The sequence below is a fragment of the Ovis aries genome, chromosome 6 (assembly GCF_016772045.2).
Source record: "Ovis aries strain OAR_USU_Benz2616 breed Rambouillet chromosome 6, ARS-UI_Ramb_v3.0, whole genome shotgun sequence".
In the NCBI taxonomy this organism is placed as follows: domain Eukaryota; kingdom Metazoa; phylum Chordata; class Mammalia; order Artiodactyla; family Bovidae; genus Ovis; species Ovis aries.
In genome coordinates this window covers 87,191,399-87,208,636 of record NC_056059.1, presented here as the reverse complement: position 1 = coordinate 87,208,636, position 17,238 = coordinate 87,191,399, and the positions used below count along the sequence as shown (strand labels likewise).

At 39.7% G+C, this 17,238-nt stretch overlaps 1 protein-coding gene across 3 annotated transcripts in view; it reads right to left on the bottom strand.

Moving 5' to 3' along the window:
* Positions 1-17,238, bottom strand: part of SLC4A4 (solute carrier family 4 member 4) — a 370,587-nt gene that overhangs the window by 342,698 nt on the left and 10,651 nt on the right. Inside the window, exon 1 of one of the 3 annotated variants that reach the window (XM_042251503.2) lies at positions 10,832-16,345. The exons of the other annotated variants lie outside the window; for them this stretch is intronic. Coding sequence (XP_042107437.1) covers positions 10,832-10,911 — 80 coding nt within the window. The 5' untranslated portion in view covers positions 10,912-16,345. Of the gene's footprint in view, positions 1-10,831; positions 16,346-17,238 lie in introns of those variants that run through there. 3 annotated transcript variants of the gene reach the window in all.

Genomic DNA, 17,238 nt, shown 5'->3' with positions numbered 1-17,238 from the left:
AAGTTGTCTCTGTGAATGGCCCACAAGACATCCTGGAGGTTGGCTGACTTCCTTGGTGACAGGGCACTGCAGTCATCACGCCCATGAAGCTGGCTCTAAGTCTGACAACCCCTGACTTTGGTAACTCCAAACAAGCCTCTGCTGTCTCTGTATCTATTTCCTCAGCTTCAAGAGACAAGGCTCACTTTCCACACAGTCTGAGGCCTGATGATGCTATGTGTGTTCTGAAAAGATCCACAAAACACTGTGAGCTCTTCACACACACAAATGGGATGGGGAGGGAGGTGGGAGCGGGGCTCAGGATGGGAAACACGTGTACACCCATGGCTGATTCACGTCAATATATGGCAAAACTACTACAATATTGTAAAGTAATCAGCCTCTGATTAAAATAAATAAATTTTTTTAAAAAATTCAAGAGATAGTACCACCATTGTGTGTTTACTCCCAACCTATGCGGGTTTAGATTGCCAAATGTTCCACCTTCTTAGCAAGAGAGATTTGGAAAGGCTCATCTGCCTGATGGGGGTGGGGTCCCAACTCTCCAGGTTCATGCCCACATTTATCAGGAAGTTGTGTTACACAAACCCACATGTTTTTTAAACTTCCAAATGCAGCAACATTAAGGTCTGTGCTATTTTATGCCAGTATACTCTTAATAACTCAGACAGAAATATAAAAGACATTTGAATAGAAAGTGTCTTTCTATCTCCCTGATAAAAGTACCTAGGGGATGGTGTAAACAATCATTCACAATTTTGATGTTTTAATCTTGCAAATTGTTTGGTGTTTCAGAGGCAGTTTGTAAAAACTTTTGCATTTTAAATGAAACGGTAATAACAGATCTAAATTCACCCCGGTATAAAAACATAGGAGTACCACTATGCCTTTATCTTGTTAAAAAGCTAATAAATTATAAATCCTTTTGAAATCACCAGCCAAAGCCCAAAATCTGTAGGCACAAGCAAGGGAAAAGATGGAAGGTGGTTATGAAAAGATAAACTGTTTCATGACGGTGCTTTTGTGGGAAAAGGGTATGATGCAGTCACTCTGGCATACAAAGATATTATTTGAAAGCAATCTAAAAACCACACGGATCTGCAAATGAATAAATGTTCCCAAGATAAATTACAAAGAAAAACATTCTGAATGTGACTTTGCTTTGTCGTATATTTAGCTGGAAGTCTCTTCAGACCTTTTAGACGATTCTTTGGAACTCTGATTATCCGACGCTCTTTTTCACTTTTCGCCTTTGTTACTGCAACTGTACACCTACAGTTCAGCTCACTTAACTTTTTATTGACGATCTACTCTATAGCAGTCCAAGTCAAGGACTAATGACATAAAAAATAAATATTTATTATGAAAACTGATAAACATGTTTTTACTGTTAATAAATTAAATACAGTCACTTCATAGAGAAGAGAGTCTAGTCAACTGAGACAGAAAGACTCATTACAGACAATTCTGCATAGCTTCAAACGCCAAGAAATACACTTGTTCAAGATTAACAGAGATATTTCTTCGTCCTTTCTGTCTACAAAGATAGCATTCCCGGTAGCAAGAAAAAAGCCTTCTCAGTTGGGTTAATTTCCCTAAGCTTCTACTTGGGTTAAGGATGATGAGTGGAAGGAAGGAGGCAGAAAAAGAGAGAGATCACAAATAATACTCTTTTGTGAGAAATAACCCATAGGAAAATGTTTCCTGAAAAATTACAGTCATTTTAACATGAACAATACATTGACTACAAACTCAGCTAGCTCAAAAACACTTCAGCATTTCTTGCAATGGTCACTTTGAGTATACGGGTCATTCATTCTTTAGACACTGACTACATAAATGTCATGATTTCTCCTGAAACCAAATTATGGCTATTCAACAACCAAAAAAAAAAAAAAAAGATAACTATGCCCTTGCTTACTAGCAATATCAAGTCTGCAAACTGGAGGAAAAAAGCTGAGAGATATTCATTTCAAGTCAAATGTTTTTTGTTTATGACAAGAAAGTTACCCTAGATCCAAATGAGGGTTTTCTGAGTACCATGTGCAATCCTCAAGAGATGGTACAAACAAACTGAAAAACTGATTCAGACATACTAGAACCCAAATTAATGAGGTTAGCTTGCTCTCACAGGCGTAAACAGGAAGGTGACTTCAAATGGAAGAGTCCAGATGATAATAAATGAAAGCAAATATTAATACCACAACAGGAAGGAAAATTATAATTGATAAATCATTAAATGAGATTACAAGATTTTAGTACCAAAAAAAGGAACCAAGTGTGCTTCCACACACTACAATACAACCCTTTTAATGTAATGTGATAAACTGTGTAATGTCAGATTTTATTTCCAATAATCTTTTTTTAATTCTAAAGATGTGATTAGCCAACAGTAAGAAGATATCTGTAATAGTAACCTTGATATATCAAATTATTTTAATTTCCCCAAGGAAGGAAGCCTTCCAAAAACTTCTTAAACCCAAATGTAAATGAAAGAGGAAAAAATAGTATTCAAGCACTAATTTTTCTACATAAGGGGGAAAAGGCTTTCATGCAGTTCTTAAAAATTCAAAGATGTTCAGAAGACCATGAAATGATTCATAAAGGAGAATCTGAAGAAGCAAGCTCTACATCACTTTCCCACTTCCCAGATCTTCCTTTACCACTGCAGAAAGATGAAAATTAAGTTTATTCACTAAATAGTCTGATCTCAACATCTGAAAATGCATTTCACAGTCTATGGCCTTTGTTTAGTTTGTATATGTATATGAAATATTGGGAAATCATATTTAGATTTAAAATCGTCAGTGATATGTACCTAGAGGCACAGTTTCCTTTAAGGTTTTGGAAGCATATCCTATAAATTTATCCTCACACATGGTTATAAATTCATTTTAATTTTTATAATTCTGAATTAAGAAGCTTAGAAATATTCTATTTGGAAGGCCCATGTGTCTAGACATATTAAATCAAACAAAACTCTCCAAGTGCCTTCACACTAGTGTCAATAACATAAAGCATCAACTCTCATTTATTCATGGGATGATTATAGCATTTGGAATACGGCCAACACCTCATTTCTTCTCGCTGTCCTTTCGGCTTGCTATATCTTATCTATCTTATTGGCAGGCATCACTCCAAAAGTAGTAATAAACTGGCAATTATTAAGTCCTTACCATGAGACAGGCACTGCTGTCAATATATACAAGAGCATATGATTTCCCACAACTGCTCTATGAGATCAGTACTCTTACTATGCTTATTTTCCAGAAGAGGGGCTCAAGGAAGCTAACTAACTTGTCCACAGTCATAAACAGCAAAGCAAAATGACCAAAGTCTGATGCCAGAGCCTGAATACTTAAGGACTTCAAGATTTGCCTCCAAGAGATAACCATGATAGAGGAAACGAAATCCAAACCGATCAAAAGAGTAAGAAACTACCCTATCCCTTTCTAATAGACATAATCAAAATGAATGTGCATTTCATGGGTGAAATGGTTCCAACTACTAATCATAATGAGATTCATGGATTATCTATAGATTTTAACTCACATATTCAATCCCAGGCCCTCAGTTAATTGCAGGGTACTGGTTTGACCTTTCTTATCTTCTTGAGTATTTGTCAAATCTAGTACATATTTACCAAACACTGTACTCGGCCTTAAATTCTTTTTTTTTTAATTGCATAAAAATTTCCATCTTAGCCATTTTTAAGTGCACAGTTTAGCAGTGTTAAATACATTTACGTTGCTGTGTAATAAATCTCCAGAACTTTCAGCCTTGTCTTAGTCCCTTTAGGCTGCGGTAACACATTATCATGGAGGAGAAGCTTACAGATAACTGAAATGTACTATTTGAAGTTCTGGAGACCAGAAGTCTGAGATCAGGCCACCAGCACAGTTAGGTATCAGCCTCTTCCAGACTTCTCACTGTACATTCTCATGGCAGAAGGGGCTACTGAGCTCTGGGAATGTCTTACAAAAGCAGAAATCCCATTCACGCAGGCTGCATCCCTATGACCTAACCACCTCCCAAAGGCCACATCTACTAATACTATAACCTTTGAGAATTAAGATTACAACATACGAATTTAGAGGGGAACACACACATTCAGCCCACAGCAGTCCTAAACACATTTGAGGTCCATTCTGTTGCACCATTTTACTCTTCATGAATGACCCATCTTTAAACTTCTGAGGTTGAACAAAATCTTCAATATAGAAGGCTTCTTTCTACATAAGCATATATAAGACTCTGACATTATATAAGTTAACGATTCTTTTGGAACCACAGACCTTTTGAAAATCAGATGAAACCTGTAGTCAACGTATCAAAATAAAATGGATATATAAGTATATAACTTAAATGGTGCTCTATTTTCATGAGGTGCTCTATTTTATTGAACCTCTGCCCCTGCAAAGGCCAACTATGAACTCCAGTAAAGAACCCTAATTATCTGGCATTATTTTGCACTAGTATTTACCAATTCTCTTGCATTTGCATCATTCCTTTAAATATCAAGATTCCCCTAAGGAGTTGTAATCAAGATCTTATTTGTAAAATTTCCCATAAACATGATTTCATTTATAAAAATTAACCTATAAACATTCAGGAAAATAACTCCATTGCTTATAAAAAGAACCCCATGGGCAAAGAATCCCCTATTTCCCATATGTACCACATATTCAGTGAGCAGTTTCCCACAAAAATGCTGTCAAAGCACCTCACATCTGAAAGTAACCTAAACCACAAAAATACAGTCGAAGCTGCCTTATTCTTATGGGCACACCTTCTTCGGCTCTAATAGGAAGAAAGCTCCATGACTGATTGTAGATAAACTGGACTCAACCACTACCTTTCCAAATTTAATGTGCTACAGTTAAACAACCATGTTCAGTGGTTTTAATTGCATCATTGCACTTTCTGATGTTTCTGATACCATAAAAAGATTGGATTTTAGAGGTGAAACCTTAGAGCTGATAGTCTCTCATTTCCTTTCCACCCAGATCTGGGGGGAGTAGATAAACCTGAAAACTATAATGTTTTGTTATTTGTAGGGGATTAATAAGCAAACACTCTTACGGGATACTAGTCCATATTAAATATTAAATATTTTGTATATGTCACCACTTAAGCAACATGAATACTCTGGATGCACTCTTCCAAAAGCATATACATATACAAATTCTATATATAATATCTGGTGTGATCATGAACCCCCACCTAAAGGCCAGCTGTGGCCTCCAGATCTCAAAATAAAGAACCTATCTCTGCATTCAGCAGACAAGTGTGAGCAGACACTTCTAAGAGTTCCAGGACTTCACCTCCTTGAAAATGACATAAAGAACTGAATTCCGCACTGCCTTTAAAGGTGTTCATCCTATGCAAAGAAACTCGACACTCATCAGAAACAGTCACCACAGCATTCTCTTGGTTATCCGATCAGTTTCTCAAAACAGAAACAGTTTGGTTAACTCCTCTTAAAGGAAGGCTCTGGCTCTTTTCTGTTTGGAAGGCTGAGAAGCTGAGGGATGGAGAGCCTGCTGCCACTGCCACAAAGACTTCGCACTGCATCCCTCCAGAGAGCTAATCAGTAGACATTCTGACGCTGGCAACACAAACAAGCCAAGAATTAGCCTGGCTAATGCAGGTGTTAACATCTGGTAGACTAAGGTCACCACCAGAAGCCATCTCACCAGCACTGCTCAGCCATCCACCTCCTCAGGGCTCTTCCCATCCTGCACCTTCACTGAAGACGGCTGTCTTCTCAAATTCCCTTCGGATTTTTTAAAAGCAGTGTTCAATTACACATTTTATTCTACACTAAATTAGCCTCTTATCCTCTTTCTTGTTCTCTAGTTTCTTAAGTCTGTCCTCTATATATCACACAGCTCAACTGTCTATAATATACTACTAAAACAAACACCTATATATTCACTATTCCTCAGACTCCAAGGTTCAGTTTAAGTTACAAAAACTAGTGTTTGAAAGATTCATTAATTTATTAAAACCGTTGTTAGGGACTCCCCTGGCGGCCTAGGAGTTAAGACTCCACTGTAGGGGGAATGGGTTCGAACCCTGGTTGGGGAACTAAAATTCCATATGCCACACATCAGGGCCCAAAATAAATAGATTTTTTTAAAAGACACAATTTTATTTAATGCTAAAAAAAGGTCTTCCAAATGTGACTTTTTTGCCACTTAGATTTACTGCCATCATTCCACCAGGCTTCCCACGTTCTGAATTTACCAGGTGAGATTGAGACTATATTAATTTCAGAGACTAAACTTAACTATTCCATTAAAAAAAATTGTATTCCAAAATGATGAGCAGGTAGAGCTGAAATGAAAACGACAGGAACAATAAGAAGAAAAAGTTTTCAAGTACTCAATATCCTTGGTTACTTTTCCCATGACTCCGTGATTGAAAATCAGGACAGCATTTTAAGAGCTGGTCACCTTGGAAAGCACAGAAACCTCTAAAAATAAAAATCAACATTTACAGACTCTGCCATAATGGTTTCCTGGTAAACAGAAAGACATGCTTGCAATTTTACCCCCACACAGGGGTTGTGGTAATTAATTATTCAACATTTGGAAAGTGCTTTAGAGATAAGAAGCTAAGTGCTAAAAACCACCATCAATTTGCAGCAAACCGCACTTAAAGTGAACTCACCAGGTTTACTGTTGGAAACTGAACCATTAGTCTAAGTCCATGATTTTTTTCTTTTTCTTTTTTTCTCATTTCATTTAGAACATTAGACCACACAGCTGACACTCACATGCAACCTTCCTTTCCCTTTAGACAACCTTTGAGTGTCACTGAGTAAAAAACTAGTCCTTAAAATATATAAATTCTAATAATGTGGTTTCACTGGAATTCACAGTGAGATTCTTATTAAGTATCCTTCCTTCTTTGCCTTTTATTTAAGTAACAAAATGAACAGTTAATTTATTAAAAATTTCACGTGTAAAGCTTTGAGAGTAATCAAAGCCTAGTTTAACATACTTATACTGTATTAGTGATCATTTAGGAAACATTTAATGTTCATGACTATACTGAATATATAAATTTAGATCAATAATCTAAGAATTGATTAACTTTGATAAATATTCTAATGAAGGCAAGAAGTCATTCTATTTAAATAAAAAAATTAGGTTTTGTTAAGAATTTGTCCTTATTTACAATATATTCTGGTTTTAATCTATTCATTTTAAAACTCAAAACAGTGGTCCAAGATTTAGGAATTGTCTTTACCAAAATACAACTAAAACCTACATAAAAGCCAACCTGCCATAATTCAAGACACATGTATCCCAATGTTCATTGCACACTATTCCAGTCAGGACATGGAAGCAATCTAAACGTCCACAGACAGATGAATGGATAAAGGAGATGTGATACACATATGTACCGGAATATTACTCACCCATAAAAAGGAACAGAACTGGGTCATTTATAGTGATGTGGGTGGACCTAGAGTCTGTTATACAGAGTGAATCAAGTCAGAAAGAGAAAAATAAATACCATATACTAATGCATATATATGAAATCTAGAAAAATGGTACAGATGAACCTATTTGCAGGGCTGGAATAGAGACACGGAGGCAGAGAACAGACATGTGGAACAGGGTGGGAGAAGGGGCAGGTGGGACAAATTGGGAGGGTAATACTGACATACACACACTACCAGGTGTAAAATAGCTAGCTAGTGGGAAGCTGCTGCAGAGCACAGGGAGCCTAGCTCAGTGCTCTGTGATGACCTAGAGGGATGGATGCGAGGCGGGGCGGAAGGCTCCAATGAACGGGATATATGTATACGTATAGCTGGTTCACTTTACTGTGACTCACTTTGTCGTAACACAACACTGCAAAGTAATTATACTTCAATAATAAATTAAAAAGAAAAAAGAAAACCTGTGTTCATGCTAAAAAAAAAGGAGGAATCATGAAGCAGCTTTTTTCAAGTAGTTTTTACTGGACTATAGTTGCTTCACAGGCCTCCCTGGTGGCTCAGACGGTAAAGAATCTGGCTGCAATGCAGGAGATCCAGGTTCAGTCCCTGGGATGGGAAGATCCCCTGGAGAAGGGACTGGCTATCCACTCCAGTATTCTCTCCTGGGGAATTTCATGGAGAGCAGAGCCTGGCAGGCTACAATCCACGGGGCTGCAAAGTGTCGCATACGACTGAGCGACTAACACACACACAATTGCTTCAAAATGTTGTGTTACTTTCTGCTGTACAGAAAAGGGAATCAGATATACATATACATATATCCCCTCTTTTGAACTTCCTTCCCATTTAGGTCACCCCAGAACACTGAACAGAGTTCCCTGTGCTCTACAGTATGTTCTCATTAGTTAACTATTGTATACATAGTATCAATAGTGTATATGTGTCAATCCCGACAACACAGTAGCAGGCCACACTCTGCAAAGCCATCATGTGGTAACTGTGGTCACTCTGGGATCAAATATACAACATCCAAGATACAATCATTCTTACCTATGTCCATTTTGGAAACAATTTTGGGCAGAATATCAATCTTTTTACTGCCTGTCTCTTACACAGTTAAAGATCATATACACAAATGTCATAATTTCATGTTTTAGAGAATTAAAAGCTGTACTGACATAATCTTCTTGGATCTGAGACTTATTTCCATTACATCGAGCTCAACAACATTTCTCTAAAAAGAGGGTTTATGCATTGTAATCCCCAAAATGCACAGTTTTTAAAAAGTCATCTTTGGTTTCAGAAAGGGCTTATTATGAGATGAGTTTTCACCACTTTAAACATGAATACCTTCTACACATCTATCAGTCTTAAATCTTTTATCCATATTCTTCCTTCCCCAAAATTTTCCCCCACCAAGAAAACAAAAAGAGCATGCATGTAAAATCTTAAATGTACTCAACATTCCTAACCTCAATAGAAAAAAAGAGCCCTCTGGTTGCTGGTTCTGCCTTCTTCGTGAAGCTCCTGGCTCACGGAACAAAACTAACTGTGGAATTCTGCATGGAACCCACAATGCAGTGCTCAACCCCCAAATAAGGTAACACCGAAAGACAAATTTTCTCATTGACTCAGCTTGATATTTACTGTGCATTCCATATAATCTTCAACTTCTATGGATCATTGTGTAATAAAAAGGCAGACAAACGATTTTTCATGGTTCACTCCTAATACTGTCATTTATTTTAAAGAAACTGAGAATACTTTCAAACAATTGCAAACTAGGAAAGAAAGTGAATCCAAGGAAGGCCTTTTTTAAAACAAAAGTTCCTTCAGAGGAAGTATCACAGTATTTCCTCCTCTGCTCTGCCAGCTTTAATAAGATATGCCAACAGTGGACTATTGGTGCAAACAGAAGGGGCACAGCTTGTGTCTTAAAGAAGTGTTTTGTGGCAGACATGGTTAGCTATCTCTGTTTCAATGTTAACAGGGCAACCGGACAGTTTCTTAAAAATAAACAATTTACTTATAATTGCCTGAGGGTGTTGGGGTGGAGGGGAAGTAAGTAATTTCAAGTGCAATGTTTTCCATCCATACAAATATGAAGAAGATAGAAACTGTCCAAAGGAATTAAGTATGTTCCCAAGTGACTGAGAAATGAACTGGCAGGGACTGAGCCTCCATGAGAACATTATTTTGAATCAAAACCAAATTTTGAAAACACTTCAGGTGATCTGCTCTATATTTATGAAACTTAAATACTGGACTGTTGAACGATTCTGAAATGTTTAAGAAATGAAGCAATTTAATTAAGTGGTAATGCTGTATTTACTGATTGTGTTGTAATGTTCGGATCTAGAACCAGAGTGACAGGAAAGACAAAGAGCAAGACTCTGGTGACCTTCTGTGTGAAGGTGTGCGTACTCAGTCGTGTCTGACTCTTGGCAACCCCACTGACTGTAGCCCACCAGGCTCCTCTGTCCATGGGATTCTCCAGGCAGGACTACTGGAGTGAGTCACAACTTCCTCCTCCAGGGAATCTTCCCAACCCAGGGACTGAACTCGTGTCTCTCGCATTTACAGGCAAATTCCTCACCACTGAGCCACCTGTGAAGCCTGGTGACCTTCTGAGATGGACACTATCACCTGGCCATGAACTGCCTTATCCAGCCACTCCCCAACACAACAGCAGCAGTGAGTCCATGTCCCCTATTCTTGGAAGGTCCTTACCTAAGTTACTTTGAGAGAGGCTAAAACTAACACACACACCTACCTAAAAATTTCATTCACCATATGTCCAAATCCTTCAAATTTCATCATCAGGGATTATCTCCTTTGCTCCTTTCTTCTGGTAAAAATTAAAACTGCGAATACTAAGATACATATCACGCTAAATTATTTTTCTCACAAGGATATTGTCAGATTTTTTTCCTCTTGCAAGGAAAATCAAGAAAAAAATTAATAAAGAGCATTATCTTTTAAACTCATATTGTACTAAAAGAACCATATTATAAGGGAAATGTAGAGCTGAAAAAGTTATGGATGACAATAATAACTAACACCTAAATCATTCTCACGGTGTGTTACAGACCCTTCTCAGCATTTCACATTTATTAACTCACTTAAGAGCCTTGGAATTAAAGGAGGGAGGTTCAGATGAAGAGCTGGAGCACTAAGGATTTGGGGTCTGGGCTGCACTACCCAGCTCTCCTCCTCACAAAGGAGGGGCTTCCCCAGTGGGAATGCTGGGTAACTGATAATGCTCAGCTCAGCCTTACTCCAGAGAGTCACCTGAGCCAAGGTCATGGCCCTGTCCAAGGACAGCCCCCATCTCACGACTGGCCAACATGGGGTAGAAAGGCTTGGCTCCCTTACCTCGAGACAAGACAACTCTGAAGGGTCTGCTCAGCTCCAGAACTCCCAAGGGGACCAGCAGAGGCCTTGGCTGCCATCATCTCGACTTCACCTCCTCCTCCTGCCCCATCCAACTTCCTTCACTCCCTCACAGGTATTATATACCTCAGCACAAGCCCCAATAAACATCCCGCCCAATCAGAACCTGCTTTCCAGGAACCAACCTAAGACCGTCCTAGGACTCAAGTCCAGGCACTCTGGCTCCAGAGTCCATGCCCATAAACAGCACACTGAAATCCTGACCGTAAGGCAGATTCAGAGAACAAGCTCCACGGGTGTTTCCAATTCAGGCTCCGGAACCTGTAGGCACAAAGAGGTCTCGCTAACAAGAACCGAAATTCGCCGCAGGACTGCTGGGTCTCCGCAACCTTCCCTCACTTCTGGGGTCTGTCAGCCGTGCTCACCATCAATCCTTTCATGACTGTCTACTCAGGCCTCTTCACTGAAGGCCACTGACTACTGGAGAATGCCAGTATTCTGCCCAGAATCCTCTCTCCTGGTCTCCTAATTCTCGAAACCTTTGAGGAAGACACAGCCACCACCTCAGGCTCCATCACCCCAGAGCCCTACTTTGCTACCTGGTTGAAGCAGCCCTCCCTGGCCTATGCTTCTCAGACTCCCTCATGGAAGTGGGTCCTTCCACTCTATCTTACACTCAATACAGCTAAGGCCTCGTTGTTAGGGCACAGTCCCCATCATGGCCCTCTCTGGACTTTGCTTGTGGTCCAGTGTTCAGAACGCTGCACTTTTAATGCATGGGGTGTGGGTTCGATCTCCAGGTGGGGAACTAAGATTCCACATGCCATGTGGCACTGCCAAAGAAACCAAACCAAAACAACAGCAACAACAAAAACTGTTCAACATGCTCAAACATGCTCAATTCATGAGAACACACACTTTGAGGGTCACTGCCCACCATGAAAGCAAGTAGCAAAACCCTTAATCCTTGTTCAGACATAGCTCAGACATCCTCTTTACAACATAAAAGATAAGCAAAAGAACATTTAAAGCACAGCAATATGAGAACACGGCGCAGGAGCAATAGCTCCACACACCCCCAGCCCAAAGAGCACTGCTGAACTGTATAAAGACCATGAGAAATGAACAAAAGGGGAAATTATTTTCAGTAGATTTGAGAGGGTAACAGGCAGGAAGGCCAGGGGTCTCCAAATGGAGGAAATAGCCTGCAAGTGTCAGACATTTTTACACAAAAGCTCTGAGCGATCAAGCCTCATCTTTGGCCCCGGACTGAATTCTTCTCCGAGGGCCAAGAATCCCGGCGTCGTAATTCAACAACAACCTTTCAGATTGCTAAGAAAGGAGATAAGTGTGTGCAATTCATTTTAGAATGATATACATCAGAAACATATTTTAAGACAATTTTAACTGGATGCTTATCAGAAAATTCAATTAAAGTGAATACTTCATACTGTAATGACAGTAGATAAATAGATCACTCCTGCAGTTTAAGCAGACAGAGCTTTATTTCCCAGAGATAGGCTTCCCAAAACATGACTTCCCCTCCCTTGATTCCACAGACTGGGATCCATGGTACCTTCAGGCATTCACACCCTGCCATCACTGCTCCCCAAGTCATCAGGGCCCTGTTAGATCCCGTATCCCTCGATACCCACCCTAGAACTGAAACCTTCACTGTCTCAATAAGACTGAGAAGTTATGCCACCAGCTCCTTATTCAAGCAGCCACCTGCTTAAAGCCTGGGCCACTTCCTCGAGCCTGGTTTTTTCTGCCACTTTGGTTTTTATATAAAGGACACAGTATTATTCAAATCCTTATACAAGAGTCCTTCCATCACAGAAGCTAAGAGCTGTGGGTCAAACAGGAATACATGGCGCTGGACTTTCCAAGCTATTTAATCTGTGGATACAATATGACATCTAGGGTATCCAACTCACTTATTTTTAAATCTACAAAATAAATTTCTCTTAGTTAGGAGAGCAAACTCTTTTAGAGTAATGAAATTATCCCAAATGAACCCTGAACCAAAAGTGTTGGTTTTAATTATTCAGAAACACCCAATTTGATTTTCTCAGCAGCAAGGTGTGGACTTGATTTAGGGAAATTTTACAGGGAGTGTTAAATGATGTGATCATTTTATAGCTTCAAGTAAAACAATGCACTTACACTAGTACCTTCCGGTCAAGGTCAAGAGCTAAGATAAGACCAGATGAAGCAGGTAAACTTTATAGGAAATGTCATGTGAGGCCAGACCCACAATCCCCCAGACCACCCCTCAGTGACATCTGACAGAGACCTCAAAGAGCAAGAAATCATTCTACAAAATGAAAGGTGATTCACACAAAGGGTTGTGACAGAGCTGAGTCAAGACAGAAGCCTGTCCAAAGAGATCTCCAGATCTAACATATCCATCTTTTCTTTTAAATTGTACAAATTACTTCATCTACCTAAAGATTTATTCTGGGCCTCTTGAAAAGCCCATTTCTCCTCCTGGGGTAAAATGCTGCTCACAGAAATACCTATTACATAAATTTAAACTCTTCTTTTATGTGAAACCCATGTCTCTCAGTTGTATGTTGTCTTCCTAGCACTGCTGTTCTTGGATTTGCGGCAGAGAATTCACGACTTTCCTTAGACTTGGACTCAGATGAAGGTGAGGTCTCCTTTCAGACTTCCCTGGTCAGGACTACAGCATTCATATCGATTTAAAGACACCTCCCTACTCTCATGATATGCAGTGCATTTCTCTAGACCTTTCCCAGGTATGTCTGTCTTGAGGTGCAAGAACAAACCTTCAAGGGAGCCATGTAGGAAAAATTCACAAGGTTCAGACACATGGATGAACACAGACATTCAGCATGAAAAGATCCCTATTAGGAGGTGATGAGCGTGTGTGTGTTAGTCACTCAGTCATGTCCATCCAACTCTTTGTGATCCCATGAACTGTGGCCCGTGAGGCTTCTCTGTCCATGGAGGTCGCCAGGCAAGAATACCAGAGTGGATAGCCATTCCCTTCTCCAGGGGATCTTCAGGACCCAGGGATCAAATCTAAGCCTCCAGCATTGGAGGCAGATTCTTTACCATCTGAGCTACCAGGGAAGTCCTAGGAGGTGATAACTGAACTCAAATATGTGCTCAAATGCAATATTTATCAATACACCAAAGAATAGTGAAATTCTTGAGATTTCACTGGAAATATCATTTACACGCAATAAGGAAAACATCTGGGGCTTCTCCAGCGGTCCAGTGATAAAGAATCTGCCTTGCCATGCAAGGGACACAGGCTCGATCCCTGGTTGGGGAATTAAGTTCCCACATGGCACAGAGCAACTAAATTCAAGTGCCTCAACTAAAGAGCCTGTATGTCACAACAAAAGATCCCACAAGGCACAACTAAGACCCAACACAGCCAAATAAACAAACAAAAATAAAACACATGTTCTCTAATGTCTCAATATATTGGGCATTAGCTCCTATTATAAGGCACACATACTATAAGGCAAATAATATACATCGAATAATACACAGATATATATAGTAATGATATTCTCTTACCTTTATATAAAGCCCAGTATTATCACAATGCCCTAAGAGCTACACCATAAAGAAGTTTTACTTTCCCTCACTTTTATTTGTGTTATATCTTCCAAAGATTTTATGAGAACAACATCTGGATTTTAAACTCCTAGTTCAGTACAGTATAAAGGAATGATCTGAGTGAGGCAAACACCAAATTCACAGACGTGGATACCTAAGTGAATGAATGACTCCCCCATCACCTACCACAGGAGGCACCCATTCAGGTTTGTCAAATGATACTCAGAAAGTATCTGGGCACCAAAGAACTTATGCTTTTGAACTGTGGTGTTGGAGAAGACTCTTGAGAGTCCCTTGGACTGTAAGGAGATCCAACCAGTCCATCCTAAAGGAAATCAGTCCTGAATATTCATTGGAAGGACAGATGCTGACGCTGAAATTCCAATACTTCAGCCACCTGATGCGAAGAACTGACTCACTGGAAAAGACCCTGATGCTGGGAAAGACTGAAGGCAGGAGGAGAAGGGGACAACAGAGGATGAGATGGTTGGATGGCATCACCAACTTGATGGACATGAGTTTGAGCAGGCTCTGGGAGTTGATGATGGACAGGGAAGCCTGGCATGCTGCAGTCCATGGGGCTGAAAAGAGTCGGACACAACTGAGTGGCTGAACTGACCCCGAAAGTACTCCGTGTGCTTCATTTCACCGTGTTTTGTTTTGTTTTTACAATACCTTCTCTATATATTCTTCAGAGAAGGCATAAAAATTACTATTCCTTATAAACTTTTTTAGGTAAATGCCTCTTTAGAAATCTTAAAAGCATTGCTCATTGGGGTAAGCTGGGTGAAAGCTAAGTAAAAACTGGACTATATTTTTCTAATTTCCTGTGAGCCTACAATTATTTCAAAACAAAAAGGTTTAAGTGCTAACAATTCATTTTTACTTTCAAGAAATTAGTGTATAAAACTGCATCTAATTCAGAGAATAGATAAAATAGAGTCCTATCTAAATAAAAAGGTTAGATAATTTTTCCAAGGAACTATAAAATATAAAAACATCACAAACTCTAATAACAAAAGTTTCATCCCCAAAGTTACTGGATTCCAAATTTCATGACAACACATTTCACGAGAAATATTTGAAAGACCAAATAGCAATGATCAAAACTATTGATACTACAGTGGAGGAATTTCTCTAGAAGAAATAGACTTCAGATTAAATTTGAGTGGAATGATTGGTCATCTCTGACTGGTCTGTCCAGATTTTTTAAGTGACTAATTATCATTCCACTAAGTAAGTATTTTCACTACAAAATATGCTATCCACTGTGAGGACCACGGAAGCTACTCGAACACAGTTCTCACAGTCAGGAGGCAGAAAGTGTACGAAGACAACAAGAACACATATGAAACCAAAGGCAGTGCAGAGCAGTAGGCAATAAAGGGATCAATTAGTGTTCAATTCACTGCTGAACGTTTTGGCAATAAAAAGTGTGAGTACTGGAATAACATTTTCTTCTGATGTTTCTGGATGGATGTTTTAGTTTCATATCTTAATGTGCTTTTCAAGGGAAATTATCTGATCTCATTTATCTAAATCTTTTGAGATGCTTCCTATCTGCCTTCTCTCTTTTTCCTGGCAAAGCAGTTCAGCTTGTAAAACTGCAAATGTGTGAGCTGTGTGTTTCTTCTCAACCTGTTAACACTCAGCAATTTTCTAAAAGCGATTGTAATCAGTACGCTAGCCATCTCCTGCCACGAAGCCCTACTCTCTGCTAACATCAGGAGTACTCATCTCATATTCCTAAGGACACGTCTCTAGAGGTCAAAGGAATGAAGACATTTCTGCAGCAGCTCCAGGATGCAGCTGCAGCTGCAGTCGACATGCAACACTCGAGGGGAGGGTTCTAGGAGGGCAGCCAGCCACACAAGGTCCAATCAAACTGCCCTGCTGAAGATCGCACTCCATCCTCACTCTGAACTAACAAGTTTCACAAATAACACTTTCAGAACTTCATTCATGCTCAGTCTGGGGTAGAAAGTACCAAAGCCTGCTTTGTGTTAAAGACATTAAGAACCTCCAGGGATTTCCCTGGTGGCACAGTGGTAAGAACCCACCTGCCAATGCAGGGAACATGAGTTCAATCCTATAAGATTCCACATGCTGCAGAGCAACTAAGTCCCAGCACCACAACTACTGAGCCTGCATGCCACCCTTACTTATGCTTGCACACTCTAGAGCCTGCAAGCCACGAAAATGATGCTGCAACTACAGAAGCCCCCTGCACCCTAGAGCCTGCAAGTTGCCACTACTGAAGCGCATACACCTAGAGCCTGTGCTCCCGTAGCAAGAGAAGCCACTGCAACAAGAAACATAAGCACTGCAGCTAGAGGGTAGCTCCCTCCCTCTGCAACTAGAGAAAGCCTGCGTGCTGCAACAAAGAACCACCAAAGCCAAAAATAAATTTTTAGAATATATAATAAATAAGTAAATATAGCAGTGTGTACACGTCAAAAAAATTGAAAAAAAAAAAAAAAGAATCTCCCCATCAGACCATTAGAGACAACATATTTCCATGCTGAAGAGCAGGAGAAATGGAAGAGCTAATCTCACTTCACTCTCATGGGACATCAGTTTAGATATTATCATTGTCATGATCCTGCTCTTTAAATAGTTGCTCTTCCCTAAATCCACAGCGTCAATGTCTTTTAAAAGTCACAAGTGCTGAGTAGACACAAAAGAGAGGAACCTTGCATCTAGCATTTAACACAGCAATAACCAGACATGCCTGGGTGCTTTTTGTTTTTAAAAGACCCACTTTAACTTCTTACAGGAATGAAATCACCCAG